A 23,004-nucleotide genomic window follows, 5' to 3' on the forward strand; every position below is an offset into this window, starting at 1 on the left:
TTAAAAAAACATTGATTTTTATCCACTGTGGAAGGAATCGTCAATTGCACATACAAAATGGGAAATGACTGCCTAGGATGGAGTACTGCAGAAAAAAATCTGAGGGTCATAGTGGATTCACAAGCTAAATATGAGTCAAAAGTGTAACACTGTTGCAAAAAAAAAAGCAAACCTCATTCTGAGATGTATTAGCAGGAGTGTTGTAAGCAAGACACACGAAGTAATTCTTCTGCTGTACTCCAAACTGATTGGGCATCAAATGGTGGAGTCCAGTTCTGGGTGCCACATTTCAGGAAAGATGTGGACAAATTGGAGAAAATCCAGAGAAGTGCAACAAAAATGATTAAAGGTCTAGAAAACATTACCTATGAGGGAAGATTGAAAAAATTGGGTTTGTTTAGTCTGGAGAAGACTGAGAGGGGACATAACAGTTTTCAAGTACAGAAAAGGTTGTTACAAGTAGGAGGGAGAAAAATTGTTTTTCTTAACCTCTGGGGATAGGGCAAGAAGCAATAGGCTTAAATTGCAGCAGGCGGTTGAGGTTGGACATTTAGGAAAAACTTCCTTACTGGTGGTTAAGCACTGGAATAAATTGCCTAGGGAGATTGTGGAATCTCCATTACTGGAGATTTTTAAGAGCAAGTTAGGCAAACACCTGTCAGGGACGGTCTAGATAATACTTAGTCCTACCATAAGTGCAGGGGATTGGACTAGATGACCTCTCAAGGTCCCTTCCAGTCCTATGATTCCTCCTTGCCTTGGGAGAGGGAATGAATCCCAAGCTTGTTCTTGGATAGAAGTAGAAAATACAATAGCTGTTTGATGCACTCTGAGCAATAACACTGCTATCTGTATAATATATAGCACATATATGGTGTCTTTCATTTTGAGGCTCTCCAGATGCCTTCCAGATGTGGGCAGTATTATTCCAATATTTGGATGGGAGAACGGAGGTGCAGAGAGAGCAGCTGCCTTTACAGAAGTCACACCAAATCCATGACAGAGCTGGGACTAGAACTTGGGTCTCCTGATTTTTGCCCTCCCTTGCTCTGGCCAGTGTGTCCCTTGCTCTTGCCACTATGCTCCACTTTAAGCAGATATTTAAGCAAACTGAATGGATTGAAGTCTCATTTATAACTGTGCCCTGTAACATTACCAGTATCATACCTGCTTCAGTGCTCCCTAAAATAACTGGTGCATGGTGCAATACTCTTCTGTTACCTAGCTTACCTGGTATATTGGAAAATGGCTATAGTAAGTGGCCATTCTTGAGGAAAGTACTATTTTCTGTCTCCATTTTACCCTATGATGAGTGTAATGGAACCGAGCAGCAAAAAATATTAAGGATTGGGTTAATTGTTGTTTTTGCCTGCTGTCTATTATAGTGGGAGAACAATATTCTGCCTTTCTATAACTCCTCTCTCCTGACAATCGTAAAGCATTTTACAAATGCTAATTACATACCTACTTCACAGGGAGGTTATGATATTTCATTATACAGATAGGGAAACAAACTCTCTTGCCTCAAGAGGTTTGCCCAAGGTTAATAGCAAGTCTGAGGCAGAGCCAGGAATAGGACCCAGGCTCTCAGGTATAGTCTTTAACCTCTCAATATCGCTTCCTCCCCCATATAGATCATTCTGTTGGGAGCTTTTTGGATGTAGCTAATCCTTTGATTCTGGCTATGTGATAATGGTCGGTCTCTGTCTCCTTCCTGTGTCCAAGGTGTTGCTGACTCTTCCTGAGCCCTACCGTGCTAGCTACTCCCACCTGTCGTCCAGGCCTCTGCTCATGCTGGAGCAGCTGCTCATGAACATGAAGGTAGATTGGGCAGCCGTGGCCGTGCAGACGCTGCACCAGCTTTTGGTTGGGCAGGAGATTGGCTTCACTGTGGAAGACATGGATGCTTTGCTCTCCAAGTATTCAGAGAGAGCCCTCCACTTCCCCTACTCATTAAAAGAGAAGAGATCAGGTGACTGCATTTCAGAATTTTCCCTTCTACCAGGAAAGGCAGGGGCAGAGGCTACATTGTTGTCAGTTACCCTTAAGAGCACCCTACCCCATTTTACTGCAGGGTTTTATACAACCAGATATCCCCTCCTAGTTCCAGCAGAGGGTATATTCTTTGAGAAGTCCTCCTCTTTTCACCACACCATGTGTTTTCAAAAGACTAGTGGCCCAAATAGTCTTAATTTTCACCTGCTGCTTTTTTCAGGGCCCTTTTCCTTTTACCATTTAATCTCATCCCTTTCAATGTAAATTCATTGATGGACTTAATATATAATAGGGGCTTCAATAGCATCTTGCCCAAAAACAAACAGGAGTTTGTTGTGTGGATCTAAATGGATAAAGTCTTTAAGACTTGACCCCTGTTTGTACTCTCTGCAAATCCCCCCGAGTATGTGGGCAGTTCTGTATGATTGGTTGTCTCTGCCTCAAGAGGTCTGGGACTGGAACAGCAGAGAGTGCTGCAGATCAAAGGAGGTGCATCAGCAGAGCTGTGCATGAGAAGCCTGCACAGCATTTGCTTGCATTATGCCTCCCTCTAATGGTTGAGCTTGTTTAATAAAACATGCATCTTTTTCTTGTTCCAGTCAGTTGCTTGCAGGAGATCAAGTCTGACACTCTAATATTAGTATGTGTGTTTACCCTGCCAGGGAGTTAGATACTTCCTCTTTGCTTTGACCATCCTGTTCCAGTGGAGGGGAACCAAAGTCAGATTAACAGTGTTGTTATATCTGTCACAAGTGTGGTATTCTAGCAGAGAGTTGCAGCACCTGTCCCATTATTCCTGTGTCTTTCACAATTGTCCTGTCCCGAGATAGGGAGTTTCTCTCTCTCTGTTTAGGTCTCTGAGCAGTAAGACCTGTGTGTGTAGTTTGCATGCTGTAGAGTTAGTTAATTTGTGGGCTAATCTGCATGAAAGATGTAGTTAATCCCGTGTGGACTGACCCTTTTTTGCACACTGCTGTGAAGGGGTTATGCTAATCTTCCTGCTGGCAGATGAATGAATGACCAATATTTTATCTATTTCCTTTGCCCTAGATTCTGTGATTCGCACCCAAGAGAGTCTCAATCAGGTATCTGAGTCAGATACCTCGTCTAAATCAGGATCAGCAGAACTGTCTCCTGCCAGTTTTCCTGGTAAGGAAAAGGTCTAATGGTCATACTGTTTCTGGTCCTCTTCTTACTCCTTCTCAACCTCATACTCTGCCCTAATCCTGCATCCCACCCCTCTCTTTAAAATAACAGTAGTTACACGCTCTGTTCAAATTCAGCACAGGTGAGTAATAATCTATCACTGTTTGGAGGTCTAGGAAACATGAGTTTGTAGGGAGAGGGTCTCAGTTTGGTTCTTAGAGGATAGGTGTCCACATCACAAAAACCACCAACACAATTGGCACTAACTGTCCCCTTTCCAGCAGTCTTGGCAGAGAGGCCAACGGCTGAATGGGCCATGGAGACTGAACTTCCCTTTTGCTCCTGAAGTTTTTCCCGCCATGTCAGGGTGAAAGCAAATGGGCAGATGGTGGTATAGGATAAGCTTGTGCTGCCAACACTTCTACAGTATCTGCTCTGTGACTAAACAGGATTTCAAACTCCAAGGCTGTCACCTTGGCACTCTTCATTGTTTGTTCGGGAGATCGAGCAGAGAACCTCAATCTGGATCCCTTGTTTTGCCCCTCTGACCTTTCCCCATTCCCTATTTTTTCATTCTTTATCCTCTGTAACTAATTGTTTTCTAGGATCAGAGGCCCCTCCCCTCTCCTGAGGGGCAGGTCTTCAGTTGTCTCAGTGGGCTCTGATCACTGGTCTAGAACTCTCATATCCTGGCACTTATTAGCGAAAGCAAAATAATTATTTAAAACAAAGCAAACCTTCTGAAAAGTATATGCAGCTAGAAATAAAATGTACTTAGTTCACCATCACATCAGCCCTGAGTGACATTGAAGAGTATATGATCACACCTTCAAAGGTAGGCATTGCAATCTGATACTGAATCTGTGCTCCCAAGGCATGACTGGCAGGAATTCCCAGCACTAGAGTTCTAAAGGCATTGGTTGACCTGTCTCCTTAGAGGGTGGCATGCTTTGCTGTAGCTAGTTATCAGTGTTCATAATCAATCTGGAAGTGCATGTCAAGCAGTATCCAGCAGGGATCTGTCCTGGGTTGGGTTCTATTCAATATTTTCATAAATTATTTGGATAATGGCATAGAGAATACACTTAGAAATTCTGCAGACAATACCAAGCTGGGAGGAATTGCAAGCGCTTTGGAGGACCAGATTAGAATCAAAATGATCTGGACAAACTGGAGAAATGGTCTGAAATAAATAGGATGAAATTCGGTAAGGATAAATACAAAGTACTACACTTAGGAAGGAATAATCAGTTGCACAGATACAAAATGGGAAATGGCTGCCTAGGAAGAAGTACTGCAGAAAAGGATCTGGAAGTTTATAGTGGATCACAAACTAACTATGAGTCAACAATGTAATAGTGTTGCAAAAAAAGTGACCAGTTTTCAAGTACATGAAAGGTTGTTATAAAGAGAAGAGTGACAAATTGTTCTTAACTACTGAGGACAGGACAAGAAGTAAGGGGCTTAAATTGCAGCAAGGGAGATTTAGGTTAGACATTAGGAAAATCTTCCTAACTGTCAGGGTGGTTAAGCACTGGAACACATTGCCTAGGGAGGTTGTGCAACCTCCATTATTGCAGGCTTTTAAGAACAGATACACAAACAACTGTCGGGGATGGTCTAGGTCAGGGGCGGGCAAACTTTTTTGGCCTGAGGGCCGCATCAGGTTTCAGAAATTGTATGGAAGGCTGGTTAGGGGTGGCTGTGCCTCACCAAACAGCCAGGCATGGCCCGGCTCCCACCCCCTATCTGACCCCCCCCCTCCCACCCCCACTTCTTGCCCCCTGACGGTCCCCCTGGGACTCCTGCCCCATCCACCCCTCCTGCTCTCTGTCCCCTGACCGCCCTGGACCCCCTGCCCCTAACTGCCCCCTCCCACCTTATCCAACCCTTCCCCCTTCCTGACTGCCCCCCTTGGGATCCCTGCCCCATCCAACCACCCTTTCTCCCTGACTGCCCCTGGACCCCCCCATCCCTAACTGCCCCATCCAACCCCCCTCTCCTTCCTGACTGCCCCCCCAGGACCCCTGCCCTATCCAACCACCCCTTCTCCTTATCCCCTGATCACCCCCAGAACCTCCACCCCGACTGCTCCCCTGGAACCCCTGACCCCTATCCACACCCCTGGCCCCTGCCCACCCCCCGAACTCCCCTGCCCTCTATCCAACCCCCGCCCCCTTACCACGCTGCCTGGAGCACTGGTGGCCGGCTGGAGCCAGCCTTGCACTGCACAGCACAGAGCACCGGGTCAGGCTGGGCTCTGCGGCTGCGCTGCCCCAGGAGCTCACAGCCCTGCCACCGAGAGCACACCGGCAGCATGGCGAGGTGAGGCTGCAGGGGAGGGGCCGGGGACTAGCCTCCTGGGCCAGGAGCTCAGGGGCTGGGCAGAACAGTCCCGTGGTCCATGGTTTGCCCACCTCTGATCTAGGTTATACTTAATCCTGCCTCAGTGCTGGAAACTGAATTAGGTGACTTATCAAGATCCAGTCCTATATTTCTGTGACTCTGAAAGTTGATAGAGGAGCTCTCCACAATGGCTGCTGCTCTTGCTGCATTTCTGCTCTTTCTTTTCAGCTGCGTAGATAACTCTTTTTCCTTTGTGAATGATTCTTTTCCTGACTGCCTCCTTTTCCTGATGGTCCTTTTATTTAAATCAACAAAAATCTCAAGGTATTTTTGGTGTTAAGTCCAACCCACCTTGCATACATCACCCAACCTTAGGTTTTAAATTTCTATTTGGTTACATCCCTACACTAGTCATACTCTGTTTCAGAAGGCTTGAGAAGCAGCCCCAAGTTATGTGATATAAGGGGCCCAAGTCCATACTCAAAAGTGCATCCAGAATTGCATGTGCAGATCAGGAAATTGCCTCCCTAGAAGTCTAGTGAAGCATAATCTAAGCACAGAAGCCTAAGTAGGCATGGTGTGATGTTTAGAGATGTTAATTTGCGCATGCAATTGTAGGAACCTACTTGTGGTTTCTTGTCTACTTTTGCAAGTTGACTTGGAGCTCTGATTTTGAGAAACTTTGGCCCAAGATTTCCTTTCTGGAAAGACAGGTCTGTTGCATGAGAAGCTTTTGGATGGACCATTGAGCAGCGATAGTCCTCTATCACTGCTTTCCTTTTCCTACTCGCTTTGTCTATCCCCAATTTTTAAAAAATCAATAAAGCTATGCCTATTCTTCACCATACTTCTTTGCTTATATGTTTGTCCCCATTGCCTACCCTTCATCTGTTTGCATCTTTAGATTGTAAGGACTTCAAGGTAGAGATTTCCTCTTTTCTATGTTTGTATTGCACCCAACACAATAGGTGAGGACTGCAGTCACTAGATTTTAACTGAAGCAGGGTGCCTTGTCACCACTAGACTCTTAACACAGATTAGTTAGCATGTGTTACATCACACTTTTAAAATCTTAGTCCAGACAAGGCCCAAGAGACTGTGTCCTCTCAAAGAAGTGCTGCCCTGGATGCTGTGCAGGTTTGTGGGGGAAGGAGAGAGGATGGAGAAACCCTTCCACTCAGCAACCACCAAGCCCCACCCCAAATCATCCTGTTTGTTCTTGTGGCCACAAGACTGTTGGATATGGTAGGATACAAAAAGGAGTTTGTTGGGGGGTGGGGGGCAGGGGGAAGGTTAGGTTTTTAAAAGATGTTTTTGAGTTATGGACCAAATTTAAAAAAATAAAAAATTGAGGTCTGGTAATTGGAGCAGGGCACTCAAGATTCAGGAGGCCTGGGTTCTCTAATCCCTGTGCTGACACTGGCTTGCTCTCTCCTCTTCGGCAAACTGCTAATATCCCAGCACCTCAGTTTTCCTTCTATGAAATGGGATTAATATGCACCTACCTCAGGGGTATTTTGGAAGACTTAATCACTGTTTGATATTCTCATATGATGTTTGTGGCTTGGGCTCTGAAGCCAAGTGAGGGGAGTGGGCTTCAGAGTCCGAGTTCTAGCTTGAGCTGCAACTTCAAATCACAGTCTACGCAGCTATTTTTAGCTCAATAGCATGAGCCCAACTTGGGTTGGAGGCTCCCTGCCGGTGGCTGTGTACACATACCTATAGTGATCCCTGCTCCCCCCGCCACTCCTATAAATGGGGGAGGTCTGAGCCATGGCCTGGGACCAGACCCATTCTCAAGTAAAGCACCTCCTCACTATGCATGTGCAGGGGAGGGTAGTGGCTTTGCAGGGTGGGTATTTCTCTCACTTGACTTCCTTCTCTGAAGCTTTCTGTGCTCTCCTTCACGATGATCAGGCAATACAGATGATCAGAAGGTTACATTATTTGACAGGTACGGTGTGTTTAAAAACCATGAACTGGAGATAGGGAAGTGGTCCATGGATAGGGACCCTGGGAAAAAGGATTCAGAAGAGCAGCTTGGAGGATGTGACCCATCTGTGTGTCCTGTATTCCTGATACAAATGTTAGTGTTGGACTTTCTAGCTCCTATAACTGTTCAGGTATTATATGAAAATGAAATACTGAGTTTCACTTATGTCCTGCATGGATCTGTTGACCTCCTAATAGAACATCACTAACTTCTTTTTGCATCTGGCATTAATCTGCACTCCAGTGCTTGTCAGCCTGATGAACATGAAGTAACTTTCTCTTAGTGGGAGCATGTTACTTCAGCTGGAGTTTAAGTTGTTTCAATTTTAGAAGTAGTATGTGAGGGAATTTGAATGGGTTACAGGTATAGTACAGGGTCCCCTTGCCTTTCACATCCAGGAGCCAATTCCTGTTCAACCCATGTTGGTAGTGAATATTTGACAGCTGTTTGATTTGTGTAAATACCCACATCCCACAAACTACTACAATTAATAGCACCAACAAGAGGCCAAGCTGGCAATCTCAGTAGTGAGACCAAGGATTTGAAAGGTCATGGAGACTAAATTATCCTTTTGCTGCTCAGAATTAATTCCTCCAGGCCAAGGATATGATGTGATGGTGAAGCAGGGGTGCATTGTGTGGAAGTCTAGGCTGCTGCTGTCCCATGTTGTAGTTGCTGTTGTGCTGAAGAAAAGTCAGTCTGGCACTTCTGAGCAGCACAGAATATAGCTGTGCAAACGCGCATGTATCTGGTGTTGCATTCCTGCCTTGTAGAGGCTCTCCAGGTAAGACTGGTTGATGACAAGGCACAAGCAAGCCCAAAGATCGTTTTTCTCCAGGTGTGGTGGGGATAGTGATGTATGGCTGCAAACACAAAAGCAAGATTTGCCTGTGGTAGTAGGTACTGAAGTGACTGGAAGAGTTTGCAGTCTCTATCAACATATGTTGTTGCAAGATGCCAAGAAGCCTCTTGTGCATTTAAGAAAGATCTTGTTACTTAAAGCATCTGAATGCCTTACGGTAGGATGTACCATGTCTAGCATGGAGGGTTGAAAGGTACTAGTAATCTTTTCATTGGTAACCAAGAGGGTCAGTCTGACTGTGCTTTAGCATGTGGTCTGGTTTCTGAAATTCCACTAAGCAGCCTAAATCCAATGCCACATATGGCTTGGTTCTCCAAGGTATCATCCAATCTTCAAGTCCGAGAGAGAGAAGCCTGCCTCGGAATCTGTTTCCTCAAGAGTTTGTGCCACCTGAGGTGCCACCGTCAAAGCAGCAATGGATCCCCGATGAAACTGAAATTACATGCATGGTCTGCAAAACGGAACGTTTTACTATGGTAAGGAACCCAGGTCAAATACAGATACTCATAAGGCTGTGGTGGGGCATGTGTTGGTGGTTTGGTTTTTTTGTTTTCCCTGCAGCCGGTGATTTAACATGAAAGCTAATTCAGATGGACTGTTTCGTAGGAGCCCCCCATGATGCTAGCAGTTTGTCCCTTATTATGTTCATATCGTCCAAATTGCCAGTCAAACAGATGTTGAAGGGGAGATTGTGAGGTTTAAATGTATTTGAGGTGACAGGCTACACTGATGGCTCCTGAAAGATCTTTCTGGGGCAGGTGAAGTGATAGAAGTAGAGCCTAGAAAGGGGAAAACTGATCCTGGGAAAGTAAACTGTTAAGGGTCTTGTGGAATGTCATCTTGTTCTTTTCCAATCAAAGACAGTCTACCGAACTTCTGCATCTGGAGAGCTAAAAGCTGAAAAGCCAGACTTTGGCAAGCTAGTCCCAATTGAGCACATTGTCCCTCCCTGCCATCACCGCCTTTGGGGAAAAAACAATCAGTGGGCAGACCTTAAAGAGATTTTGAAGCCTGAGATGAACAGAAATTATTTGCTCTTTGCTGTTCATTGTTTTTAATAGGGTAAATTCGCCTATGAGCTGAGTGGCTCTAATAAAGGAAGGAAATGTCAGCTGCTAATCTACTACACTCTTCCAATTAAGCATAACCTCTCTTGTGTCTCAGTTTAATAGGCGCCATCACTGCAGACGTTGTGGGAGGTTGGTGTGCAGTTCTTGCTCTACCAAGAAAATGGTGGTGGAAGCTTGTAGAGAAAATCCGGCTCGTGTATGTGACCAGTGCTACAGCTACTACAGCAAGCATTGTCCACCTGTTTTAGCCCAAGACACAAGCATGTAAGTCCTTGCATACAAGTTCTGCATAGTTCCATGTTCCCCTCTTCCCAGCTCTGTTTGTGTGTGAGACAGCATAAGTACAGCAGTGCAAGCACTGTGCTTTAATCTGACCAGAAGGAGCCACCTCCATGGATTCAGAAGTGAGGCTGTGGATTAAGTAGTCCTTGGAGATGGAGATTGCCGATGAAAGGGCCAGTAATGATGAAGGGTTTTGTGATGTGGATGTTTTCCCCTGAAAATGGGACTGAAACTCATTTCATACAGACTCACTGAGCTGGTGGAGGGTGTGGTGAGGAGAGGTGGGAGAGCAGTCACCTCTCTGCCCTGCTATCAGTGGACCTACTGGGAAGAGATGAGCACAGTGCAGTTTTGAAATGGTACATGAGGGAAGAATGAGCAGTAAATCAGGGGAGCTTGTGGCATTTCCAAATATATTAACAGGGCCCTAAATTTTGTTTGTGTGGGGCAAGGAAGCCAAAGGGGGACAAGTAGGTTGGACGATAAAGGATTTAAGTATTTCTTGTTTTTTCTGTACTGTGGCTGGTGGTGTGTGGGGGTGTGAGGTAGCATAATCTGGGGGCAGAGCAGAGAACTGGATGCCAGGAACTCCTGAGTTTTAATCTCATCTCTGACACACACTTCTTCTTTGCCCTTAAGCAAGTCTCTTAACTCCTTACTGCCTGTTTAATAGATACAATACCTTTCCTTCTGGAGGTTATAAGGAATAATTATTTAATGTTGGTGAAATGTTCTTAGTGCCACATACTTATTTTTCCATCTGTGTATTTTTTGGGGAGGGGAGAGGTCATCAATTATTTTTTATAACTAATGCTACGAAAATGTTAGCAATATTGAACGAGCCATTTTCTTAACTGCCAGGCTTTAATCACTCTTTCCTCAGTGTGTTGGAATGGGTGTGAAGCTTCTGTCTCTCTGTTTTACAGCACAAAAGAGGAAGATCAAAACTTGATGGAAGGTGAGAACAAAGTAACGTTCAATTTCTGCTTTTAATGTGTACGATTGTCATCTTTGTACGACAATTGCTAATAAGCTGGAAGCTGTTCTGTAGCTAAAGGATCCAACAGCACTTCTAGTAATAAAATCTCTGCTGTTTTCAAATATCATTGGTCTGAAGTCAGTCATGCAGGAAACTATGAATGGAGTTGAGGATTGAGCTGCTGGGTTCCAATTCCAGCTCTGACACTGTCTAATTGTATGACCATGGGCAAGTCACTTAACCTCTCTGTGCCTCAATTTCCCCATCTTTCAATAGTGTTGTGAGACTTCATTCGTATTTATAAAAGCACTTTGCTCTTCTCAAGCATCTTCATGCAAAGGATCTCAAAGTACATCATTATAAAAGTTGAAGTATTTTTCTCTCTGGCTGCTGGTCTAGGACCTGTGGATCTTGCAAGCATTTGTTCTGGTCTTCCAGAACATTTCCAGGTCTGGCAGGTCATGAGAAAAGGGCCCACGAAGTATGGGTGCTAGTTGAAATACTGAAATTCTTCTAGTAACTAAGGTTAAAACATAAAATTTTTTAAAGCTTCTCAATAGTTCCACAAACCATAAATACAAGCTAGTATTTTCCTCTCTCCCAGTGAAGTGTGACAGGCTGTTTATTGTCAAAAGCAGGTCTTGTTGCTGTGCTCCAGAGGAACTACAATGGTCAGGCGAAGAGCAGCTAGTATCAGATGTCTAATAAATAGAAGGATAAATACTTCAGACTGAAGCAACTGAAAATGGAACTTCTGGTCAGTTGCTGCTGGAAGATCTTTGTCTTCATTACTTTGTTCAGTCTTTCATTTGTGTCCAGTATTTAGTGCACATCATTTCATTGGACTTGTGTAGCTCCTCTTGAACATGGCAACAAGGACAGCTGCATGGGACTTATAGAGCCTCAGACTTAGCAGGGGAAGAACCAGAGCAGAGTGATGCAGCAAAGTGATACTGACTTTATGGGACTATGGGGATGTTTTGCTGAATAAGGATATTAAGAACTTGGATGTCACTCACACTTTTAAAATGGGCTTGTTCTGATTGCCATCTGTTATCTTCCAGTTCAGTTTGGACATAATTTTCTGTATATCTTAAGGTTTTCTACTGCTGCCTGTCATGGTACAATCGGAGTATGTTTCATAGCAATAGACAGTTTCATAGCATAAATAGTCCTTGGTGGACTTTGTGGAGTCTGTGGCGTTTTTCCCTTTTGAGGGAAAAACTTTGCTTGGTGTAGAATTTGGATTTTGAAAGGGGGTGTTAGTTGGCTTTTGTGGCTCAGTGTTGTCACTTTTAGCAGCTAGTATCTCAAATCACTTCATCAGAAGGGTAATGCTTCCCAAGTTGCTTTAAGATGGCCTGCAGCTTTGGTCTGACTACAGCATATGTCAATTTTGATGGGAGAGATTCTCAGCTCAGAATTAAATTTGGGACCAAAAAGCCAGATAGTAATCAGAATGATCTGGTTTTCATGCTCCCATATCTCATGAATTACAGTACCAGGGCTAGAAATTAATGCTATATATCACTTGAAATCTGAGATCCCTAGCTTTCCAGGGATTGGAGCAGATACTCTTAGCAATCTCACTTTGAGGTACTGGACCTTTAAAAACTCATTGGTCTGATCCCTCAAACTAACAGTACTGTTTTGACATTGCTCCAGAGCTACTGGAACTTTTTTCCAGATTTGAGTTAAGGTTTTGGGGCTGCACAGTCCATCAGTGCAAAGCCTAAAAAGAAAATAAATAAGTTGGTAAGTCATGTAGTGCTTCATCTATAATCCGTTTATTCATTCCCCTTCTCAGACTCAGTGACTTCCCTTCTACCACCCACAGAGCACTTATCTCCACTGATCTTCTGACAAAAAAACAGAAATATTGTAGGTCACAGGTGGTCAAAAAAGAAGGTGGGTATACTGTAATGGAGTGGCACCAAAAGAGTTAAAAATACCCTGAATTGGGGATATGGGTGTTCATTGAGGAAATATTTTAGACAGTATAGAAATTGATGTTTGGGAGTGGAAATCTGCTACTGAGCATATGCAATAGCTGCTTTCTGTGGTTCTGTGCTGTGCGTGTTGTATAGGTGAGATTGTTTCATCCCTCTAACTTCTGGAGTGTGTGCTGAGAACAGCACAGGTAGCTCTGATGATAAAGCATACAGAATAACTTTGTGACATGCTTTCTGCCTGATTTTCTGCCCCTTCCAGGATGATTCTGATTAACTGATTCCTCTTTCTCAGCAGTACAGACCTGTGGTAACGGAGGTTTGGATTGCTCTGTAGTGATGAGAGTACCCAAGGCAACTGAACTTGAGTGGCTTCTTTCTCTGAGTGAAGATGAAAATGAAATTGTGCGTAATGAATTTTATTATGAACAGGTAAGAGCTTGAGAGACAGAGAGGTGAGTCCAATGTAACCAGTTCCCTTTAGAATTCTATTAAGTGCTGTTGTAGTGTCCATTTACAAGCTCTTGGGTCTTTCTTTACTCTTAATTGACAGGCCCCTAGTTCTTCCTTGTGTATTTCCATCCTCAGTCTGCACTCAGATAGCACAGCATGTGGCCACCAGCTGATACAGTGCTGCTGTAAATTGTCCCAAGGTCTGATTAACCCTGAAGTGGATGCTGGGCTTCTCATGGACATCATGAAACAGCTGCTTTTCAGTGCCAAGATGATGTTTGTAAAAGCTGGAAGGAGCCAGGATCTAGCTTTGTGTGACAGGTAAGTTGCCAGCTGTCCTTTTGGATTCGTTGGAGCTCTTAGCCTTCCTTTAACGAATTAAAGTGGTGGTGAATGGTGCTGGACTAACCTCTCTAGAGGCTAGAGAGTGACCTGTTTATCCACAAAATCACTATTGGGAATACTAGACTCTTGGAGTAGATGGGAATAAATCTCCCTGACTGTTTAAACTTGCTGCTTTTACTATGGGAGATTTTTTTTTTAAGCTTAACATTTTGCTTGTTTTCAGACGCTTGTTTAGTTTAGGCTTTTACAATGGTACTTGTCAGGCATTTGAATTTTATTCCTTCCTGGGGCATCAGTGTAAGGCAGAATAGAGTGGGAAGTGCAATGCAAGGGGTCCCAGCTGTTCAGGTAAATGTACCACAAAACCAGACTTGACAGTACTGGTTAGTGTTTCCACAGGCTGTATTAGCCAGTCTGGTTGAATGAGAAGTAGCTAGCCGGAGCAGCAAAATGGCTCTAGGACAGTGCATTAAGGAAGGGAAGTAGAGTTAGAGTACCAGAGACAAATTTGGAAGTACCAGTTGTTGGGAATCACCAATGTAAAAGATACTACAGGCATAAGGGCTTTGAAGATCCTTGCTAATGAGCCTTAGAGTATAGTGATATGCTGTGTGTGCACGTGCCCACTCACTTCATTCCTGCTTCCTTCCGAACAGTTACATCAGCAAGGTGGATGTGCTGAATATTTTAGTTGCTGCTGCCTATCGCCATGTACCATCTTTGGATCAGATTCTGCAGCCTGCAGCAGTAACGAGGCTAAGGAATCGGCTTTTGGAAGCAGAATACTATCAGTTAGCTGTTGAGGTAACAATAACGGGGGGATGAAGGTGTTAACCCCCCCCCTTTTTTTTTTTAAATCGTCTTAGATGGCTTGCTTTCCCCACTGAACTTAATTTATGTGATCTCTGATATTAAAGTACAATGGGATGTGATTAAAAAAGGAAAAACTTAGGAAATATTTTCAGATGCTCAGTTTAACAGTGAGCTGCATTCTGCTTGGGAACAGTCTGCCAAGGGGAGTGATGTGAACCCCATCATTTCATCCAATTCCAATTAGGACAGGCAAAAAACTAAAAATGCACTGTCAGGAACAAACCTTGCATTGGTAGGGGAGCTAGGACATTCAGCCTAATAGATCTTTCTTTTCTGTGATTTGATTTGTACTTAAGGACTCTCAGAGGCCTGCTAGGACGGACAACTTTGAAAAACATTCACTTATGAGACAATGATAAACCTTGACAGCTCATCTGGTCATATGGCTTATCTTCTGCATTTTGCCTCCCTACCCCCTTGATTTCATAAGCCTCTGGTTGTGGCATCACAATTATTATGAAGAGGATTATGATGACACAAACAGGATTAGGATTTCTAGTAGGGAATAAGCAGCATGAGCAGATGAACTGTTAAACAAAAATGGTTTCTGTTTACATGCAAACATCTCTGCTAAAGAAACTGTGGGATGAAGTTTTCTATCAGCAGATTTGTGTGAAATGAATGTTGCCAAAATGTTTCCATGAAGCATCAGCAAGTCTATAAACAGAAAACCACTAACACTTCATATCACTTTCTAAACCACAAACCTGTTTAGTGTTGTTCTGTTCTTGTAATAAAACTATATAAAATCTACTATGAAGGGGAAAATTACTTTACCTTTATGAATGTAAAAACTGTTGGATTGAACTATCCTTGACCGGTGATTGATTAAACTCTTCCATTACATTTGCAATCGGAAAATCCTTCCATAATCAGAGTTTGTGGGTAGTTCAGTAGCTAGTATTTAAGGTCACTAATGTGGAACTGATAAAGGCATTTCTTAGTGTACAAGAAGACATTTCTTCTTTGGGCAATGGAAGGTCCCTGATTTAGATTAGGAGTGTAATTATCTGCTTCTCCTGTGCTGTCTCTGTATTATGTACTACTAACTAATGCTTTGGGGTTTAGGTTTCTACAAAGACTGGGTTGGATCCAGGTGGCGCATGGCATGCCTGGGGTATGGCTTGCCTTAAAGCTGGGAACTTAAGTTCAGCAAGAGAGAAATTCAGCCGATGCTTAAAGCCACCCTTTGATCTGAACCAGTTGAATCATGGCTCAAGGCTAGTCCAAGATGTGATACAATATCTGGAGTCCACTGTGAAACCCATACTCCTGGTGGTAAGAGGCTATTCTACCTGTTCTGGAGAACTGTACCAAAACTGTCAAAGTCCTGAGGCTTTGGCACAGTTCTTTAGGAAGAACATGATTCAACCGAGGGAGAGGGGACATCCATAGCATATTATAGGGGTTAATGCTGGAGTAGTATTTTGCGGCTGCTTTTGTCTTTTTGACATGATTTGCATCTGGAGCAGATGGTGTGAGGATTTGCACCACAAATACTGAAGCCTGTGCAGAAGCCCCACTGGCTGCACCCCCCAGTCAGTGACTGAGAGCAGAATGATGGGGTTCTGTTTGTGTAGTGTTGTGCCCAGTAAATGGGGAAGAAGCTCATCTTTTGAAGGTTATGCAGTAATGCAGAAGCACATCTGACTGCTCTTTGGAGGCCAATGTGAAATGGGGTGGAGGTCTCAGTCTAGTTCTTAATGAACTGGTGTCCATGTCACTATGTATCAGAAGTGGCACTAATTTCCCCCGTTGTTGATCTCAGTTAGAGGCAGCAAGGATTGTATGAGTCCTAGAAGAGACACTCCTCTTTCCTTCGACCATCACTGGTGCAGCCCTTCCAAATTAACTTATGGTACTGTGACAAAGGTCATTATTAAGAAGCCTGCATTTTTGGTATCAATTCTGTGTTGTGTGGCTGGAGAACTTTAGTTTCCCAGACTCACAATTCAGAATCTGCTGCCAGCACTAGATTTGCTTTAACACCACCACCACCAAAAAACCCTTATCCATTGCAGGTGGAAGTTCAGTCTCTTTTGATTGGCACTGATTTTGTAATTAAACCAACTTTTTATATCTTTATTACAGAACATACAAAGTGTCTTTATGAAGAGACTAAGTTCCATCCATCTGTACAATGTGATGTCGTATCTCTTTTGTCAAGAACTTCTGATAGTCATGTAATAGTTGAGGGTGAAACTTGAGACGTCAGAACCTCCAGATTGAAAATGTTCCTTTTAGAATTTATATAGTTTGAGTTTACTGTAAGCTATAATTAGGTACTAACTAAAATTCAGGCCCCAATTGAAGCTTTGAATTTTTAAGTAAACTGCTATCCCAAGAGGGCTTCCCCCTATGATTATATTTGTTCTCCTAAAATTTCTGGTCTTCAGCAAATATGCATTTTAGTCTCTGACTTGCTGTTTTATCAGAAGTCTCTATCAGCAGTGGAAATATCTTTAAAAAAACAAACCTCCTATAAGGACCCATTCATATTGGGAACAGATCCACAGTAGCTACAGTCATGTTTAAGCATCATTGCTGCTAGCAAGGTTTGAATACAGTTTCCCTATCCAGTAACATGGCTGGAGTTTCATCCCATGTATATCACAGTAGAAAAAGAGAGGGGGTTGGCTGATACGCACTAATCCCAGGGAGACTCTGCAGAATAGTCTTCCTGTTAATCGTTCCTGGACAGTCCCATGTCATTGATTCTCTGTCTTAATAGCAGGATGATGACTACTTTGCCACATTGAGAGACCTGGAAGCAACCCTGAGGACACGAAGCCTGTCTCTGGAGATGATGTCGGAAGGGAAGATCCAACACAACAGCTACTATCAGGAGTGCTTGTTCTATTTACACACTTATGGCACCAACCTAGCAATCATTAGCTTCTACATGAGACATGACTGCATGCGAGAAGCACTTCTGCATTTGTTAAATAAGGTGAGTAAAGAATTCTGCTGGCAGTGTCAGAATCTGCTCTTGTATCATCTAAATTGGAGATCTGAAAGCATTAGGAGGACTTCTCCCTTCCAAGCAAATCCAAGATGGTGACCAGGATAATACAGTATATATAATGACTAAATTCAAAATCCAGCGTGCTCTATTTCCTCTGAGCTTTCACTATTTATGTTCTCATTGTCCAGTCTCTCTGTGGATTTATTCCAAATGACTGAACATCTGTGTCATGTAGTACATTAACCAGCACTGTTCCATCTTGAAATTATTATTGCCCCATCCCCTTGCCAAAGTAGGGAAGGCTAGAGAAGAGAGCCATTCTCTGTTCTCCTCCAGTACTATCAATCCACCAGCTCTTACCAACATGAAAGCTACTGAAAAATATTTAAAACTTCTAGAGTGTGTGGGATTTTAGCTGGTTCGTTGGCCTATTAGAATTGAAATACATTTGATGTAGAACATACTGATTGACATACCTAACTCCATTATCCCCAATCTGTTAACTGGCTTACTAATAGGTAATTGTTTAAGTGGCCTTATCAGCTCTGGTTTCTCTTTATTATCATCAGTGTGATTGCTGTAGTTAGAATTGAGAAGGTCCTTTCAAAGCCCTTATTCTCAGTTACCTTTTGAACATATCCTTTTTGTTCTTAGCTTAGAAGTGAATTGTTTTTTGTTTTGTTTTTTAAAGAAAATCTGCTTGCTTTTGAGTGCCCAGTGGTGCACAAGCAGTTTTCCACCAGTAAAATTTTTCAGGTAATTCAAAATAATTTTAGCTTGAAAACTTCCTACCGCAACTTGGACAGAGAGACTTCAAATGGCAGTTCTCACTTTCCGGTTCTCTTACAGCAGTGCAAGGTTGTTTTGGTGCTGAGGCTCTCACCACTGCAGGGGAAGGATTCCACTGAAAAGTTAACCTGTTTCCACCAAATGTATTTTTTGTTAAAACATTTCTGTGCATACTGGGTTCTGTAACTTGTGCTGTGCAGTGGTTTTTAAAAAAAATAGCAAACCCAGTCACTACCCTGAATGCAGTGATTAAACAACATGGTAGCACCCCTTTAAAAAACAGTTCAAAGCCAGCAATTTGCTGGGTGCCTGCCTGTGCTCAGAATGTAGGGTTAACCTCTCTGTCACTGGTATTCCCTTCAGTAGCAAGAGAAAAGCCAATTCCTGCAGCTGATTCACCTCAAGCTCCCTTCTTCCCACTGTAGGAGAGCCCGCCGGAAGTGTTCATTGAAGGGATCTTTGTCCCAAGTTATAAAAGTGGGAAACTGCACATGTTGGAGAACTTGCTGGAAACCATTGATCCAAGTCTGGAGAGCTGGGGCATCTACCTGATTGCAGCCTGCAAACACTTGCAGAAAAAGAACTACTACCACATTCTGTATGAACTGCAGCAGTTTATGAAGGTAAGGGTGGGGTGTGTGGCCCCCCCTTTATTGCTGAAATAGTGAATAGTATCACTCTATTCAGCAGTTTTACTTGGGTGTTAAACTCTGTGCCTTGGTCACGTTATGTTTTCTGTGAATTCCCTGGGATGCTCCGATGAAGTGAGCTGTAGCTCACGAAAGCTTATGCTCAACTAAATTTGTTAGTCTCTAAGGTGCCACAAGTACTCCTTTTCTTTTTAAGTGAGAGAGTAACTGCAGAGTCCATGTCTGCAGTTGTTTCCTGTTTCGCATTTTCTAACTGAAGTCCTTGTGCTTTGCGGATACATAGTATGTCTTTTGCTTGCTTAATTTTTATTGAATATAAGCTGGTAGGAACTTTTCTGATCTTAGGAAGACTCCAGGCAATACTGTCTATTCATATCTGCTGTGCTATTCATATCTGCTGTGCTATTGTCATGAATCTGATCTTGTTGCACCATCTTATCTGTTGCTTTAATTGTATGTCCTCTTAGGGAACCATAATGTATGCTTTGTGTGAGCATTTTAGTACCAACAGTCAAAGTAGCTCTGAAGATGTTCTGCCTATGGATGCTCTCAGTCTTCTCCGCTTCTGAGATTCTTATAGTGTTTCTCAACATCATAGGTCTTAGCCTTGTTGTCAAATGATCCTCCTTTTAAAAGTTCATTACTTGTTTGTTCAAGGATCATGTCCGTGCTGCCATGACCTGCATTAGATTCTTCACTCACAAGGCAAAGTCTTACACAGAGCTGGGAGGCCAACAGAAATGGCTCCTGAAGGTCAAGGACCACCTCAAAATCTACCTGCAGGAGGTTTCAAGGAGTTCCGGAAGGAAAAAAGCTGCTTGCACTTTTCGGAAGAAAATGACAGCCACTGATGTATCAAGGTATCTGCAAAACAGGAAATGAAGTTCTGGGAATGAGGTTGCACTTGAGACTTGTCTTGATGAGGAAAACTGGTTGAGTTTAGGTTGAGCTTAGCTCACATACTCTAGCTAAACCCAGCCCAAAATTGACCTTTTTCCTACTGTGGTATACGGGAAGCACCGCTCTTCCTGGTCAAGACAAGTCTCAAGTGACAGAATGTCAGTCCCTGTACCATCTACCCTCCTGTATGTAGGCAAAACCGATATGGGCATAGTCTATACAATTTACATTTTGTTTGCTAAACTTATTACCTGTATAGTAGCAGAGCTAGATGCGAGCCTTAGAAGTAAGAGTTAGATGGTTAACTGAATTTCCAAACTTTAAAATGTTGTTAGAAGTTTAGTCCTCTGTTTCTAACTTTTGGGGTGTCTATAACTACAGTTTTCTTAAGGTTTATTTTCATCTAAAGTTACTGAAACTTTTTCACACTTGGCTGCAGCTTAATAAAAATTAGTCTTTTTGTGCGTGTCTGGGAGTTGTTGTTAGAGATCCACAGCTGGTCGGTGTGTGTAACGCTGAACTTCACGTGAGCACTCGTAATGCATGTTTCCTATGCAGTTCTGGAGGGCACTTCAGTGCTGCAGATGGGGTGAGACAGAAGGAGCTAACGTTAATATTACTGTATGCCCAAGTCAAACAGCAGCTAAAATAGCCATTTTTAATTTTGTTAGAGACACATCTATCTTTTGAGACACTTTCAGTAATGTAATAATTTGTGGATGGTGCACTTCATTAATAGTTGTGTAAATGCGTCTCTGTACCCAGATAAATGAGAATTTTTTTCCCAATCTAGGCACATCAATACAGTTGAGCTACAGATGGAAGTCACCAAGTTCCTGCATCGGTGTGAGAGTTCAGGGACCTCTCAGATAACTGGCTCAACCTTGCCCACTCTCTTTGGAAACAATCACATGAAGATGGATGTAGCTGGCAAGGTACTAGCTGCTATTTAAAACATAACATTTGCTGCCTTAACTTGACCTGCTCTGTGGATTAAAGGATGATTTGGGGCCCTGGAGCACTCATCTGGACTCTCAAATAATACATAAGGTACTTTCCAGTTGTAGCTCTCAGTGCATTTTAAAGGTAGGTAAGTATCCTTATCCTTATGTTACAGGTGGAGAGAAGTTTAAGTAACTTGACTTCCATGGGGCACCTGACAACAGAACTCATGTCTTTGCCTCTCCCTCTCTGGATCATGCTGCCTCCCATTGTTAGAGACACTTCTTAACAAGGCGGTAAATTGCCTTTTGGCAAACGGTATTGCAGTGCTGAACTCAGGCAAGAGGCAGTAAAATACCTGGGCTACTTTGTACAAGTTACTTCATTTCCTTGTGAGTTTTCTACACATAACCAAATGGGAATGTCTCACTTTCCCCTATGTCTAATGTTGGAAATTTCTTCACAGGTCATGCTGGAAGGAAAGAACATTGAAGAAGGTTTTGGAATTGCATTCAGAGTCCTCCAGGTATGGAAAACCTAAGAAGTTGCTGCATGTAAGGTTGATCTCACTCCTGTAAAGCACCACTGTTTATTACCAGACCCTTTGCATCAAGTGGGGAAAACACAAGTTTCAGATCAGTCCCCATGTTTGTGTAAAATACAGACCAATCAATTATGTAGGTTCTAAACCTCCACGCATTGTCAGGGACCCCTCTCCGCCCTGGAAATGAACTGCCTGGCCAGCTTTTAGTTTAGAGAATCACTGACGTCAACTTCCAGATCCAATTAAGCTGGGGGAGGTTGTGAGTGTGTGAGGGAGTAGAGCTTAATTTTCAAGGTTCCCGTGTCTGTGTCTCAGTGTCATGCTGGCAGTTCTGAGATCTCTAGATCAGGCAGAAGGCTGTCTTGCTGTGCATCTGAATAAATTGGTGCCCGCTCATTCACTGAAGGAGAGGAGATTAGAGAGGGGGCACCCTGATGGGAGAGAACAAGTGAAGGAAGGGGCTCCATGCACCATATGAAGAGGAAAACTAGGGCACTGCCTGCTCTCCTGAGAGATGGGTCTGGTCTCTTCAGAGCCAATTAACTTGCCTCCTTGTTCATCCACAGAGTTAGCAATGCATTCCCTTTCTCCCTGCTGCTCTCCCAGAGTAAGCAAGCAGCGTTCTCCACTGCCTTGCACCTTCTTCAGTCATTCACCCAGTGCAAAGTGCTACACCAGGTATGAATGGAGAATTCAGATTTGGTAGCATTTGACACCCACTCTGCACAGGTGTCAGTGACTGCACAGGATATGGAGGCAGTGAAGAAACAGGCCCAGAGCTGGCACAATGCTATTCCCAGAGCCTGCTCATCCAGGGAGCAGAAAGTTTTAATTGGAAACTGTTCTTTTGGAAATGTGTCCCTCCAGCATGTGTGGATGGCTGAGGCTGAGATACTTGCCAGCCTGGTACTAGTAGCCCAGGTGCTTAGCTGAGAAGGACCCACATTAGTAACTTGGTGGGAGTGCAAGGGGAGAGTCTGCCTTGCATGGAGTGGAACAGACTGCAGCTGCCCAGATTTTCAGTGCAGAGGAGTGGCCTCTGGAGACTAGGGTCCCACTGTGATCTGAGTGACCTGGCCTTCACAAGCAAAGTGGCATGCTGGCCCTCTTGCCCTGAGGGCTGTACTTCTGTATGGAAAATGAGGGTGGCAATGGGCTGCGTTTTAGAGCAGTGTGGACTGTACTTGAGCCACATTCTGTTCTTCTAGCAGCACAGTGCTCCTCCTCTGGGCAGGCTTGGTAGAATCTGCCATGACTGAACATGCTGCTTTGATGCTTTCCATTTTCCCACTTCAGGACTTCCAGCTGGAGGCTGCAGCTGTGTACAGTAAAGTGGCCAAGGTGCTGGTGAAGCAGCAGAACTACAGTGAGATCCGGCAGCTCCTTAAATGCGTCAATGAATCTGGAGTTGCAGCCAAAAATGACGGGGATATCATCATCCTAAACTGCCTGGATGAGTTTAAGGATATCCCCTCTGAGGTAATGCTGCCCCCATGGCACCGTCTTCTGAGGTGGGATAGTCTAGAAAGGGGACAGTCCCTTGCCTCTCAGCATCCATACCATGCATTGAGACATGCTGTCAACCTCTTCTGGCCCCTTATTTTACATGTTCTATCTCCAGAGAAATCAGTTTGCATCTGCAAAGGGAAATGGCTATTTGGGGGGTGTGATTGTCTAGCTACAGGGTCCTTTCCCTCAAATCTCCCAGCAAGGTGCTGTGCAAGTGGCACGCAGGAGAGATCCTTCTACCCAGTGGGATCCTCCCTTACGTTGCTGTTTGGGATGAGGAGGAGTGTCTTTCCATGAAGATCCCTTGCTGGTAGAGAGAGCACATGGAGGAGGGAGCACAGCCATATGTGCCCTCAAGAATTGCTGCCTGTATAGGAAGCCACCCGTTAAGATTGCCCTGCCCATCACAAAG

The 23,004-nt window shown here is 43.7% G+C and overlaps 2 protein-coding genes across 6 annotated transcripts in view; one reads left to right on the forward strand and one right to left on the reverse strand.

The window, feature by feature from the left end:
* Positions 1-23,004, forward strand: part of ZFYVE26 (zinc finger FYVE-type containing 26) — a 70,529-nt gene that overhangs the window by 43,463 nt on the left and 4,062 nt on the right. For 3 of the 5 annotated variants that reach the window (XM_073348397.2, XM_073348399.2, XM_073348401.2), the window contains 15 exons: positions 1,726-1,972; positions 3,046-3,144; positions 8,661-8,818; positions 9,507-9,676; positions 10,621-10,652; positions 12,918-13,054; positions 13,176-13,396; positions 14,077-14,224; positions 15,362-15,571; positions 17,025-17,243; positions 18,473-18,670; positions 19,355-19,557; positions 20,391-20,532; positions 21,006-21,065; positions 22,380-22,562. In XM_073348397.2, the coding sequence (XP_073204498.1) occupies positions 1,726-1,972; positions 3,046-3,144; positions 8,661-8,818; positions 9,507-9,676; positions 10,621-10,652; positions 12,918-13,054; positions 13,176-13,396; positions 14,077-14,224; positions 15,362-15,571; positions 17,025-17,243; positions 18,473-18,670; positions 19,355-19,557; positions 20,391-20,532; positions 21,006-21,065; positions 22,380-22,562 (2,427 nt within the window). The remainder of the gene's footprint in view (positions 1-1,725; positions 1,973-3,045; positions 3,145-8,660; positions 8,819-9,506; positions 9,677-10,620; positions 10,653-12,917; positions 13,055-13,175; positions 13,397-14,076; positions 14,225-15,361; positions 15,572-17,024; positions 17,244-18,472; positions 18,671-19,354; positions 19,558-20,390; positions 20,533-21,005; positions 21,066-22,379; positions 22,563-23,004) is intronic. The other 2 variants (XM_073348400.2, XM_073348398.2) reach the window with 2 other exon arrangements.
* Positions 12,380-23,004, reverse strand: part of LOC140912946 (retinol dehydrogenase 12) — a 36,179-nt gene continuing 25,554 nt past the window's right edge. Inside the window, exon 10 of the mRNA XM_073348403.2 lies at positions 12,380-20,175. Coding sequence (XP_073204504.1) covers positions 20,148-20,175 — 28 coding nt within the window. The 3' untranslated portion in view covers positions 12,380-20,147. The remainder of the gene's footprint in view (positions 20,176-23,004) is intronic.

Source organism: Lepidochelys kempii, chromosome 6 (assembly GCF_965140285.1).
Source record: "Lepidochelys kempii isolate rLepKem1 chromosome 6, rLepKem1.hap1, whole genome shotgun sequence".
Lineage (NCBI taxonomy): Eukaryota > Metazoa > Chordata > Testudines > Cheloniidae > Lepidochelys > Lepidochelys kempii.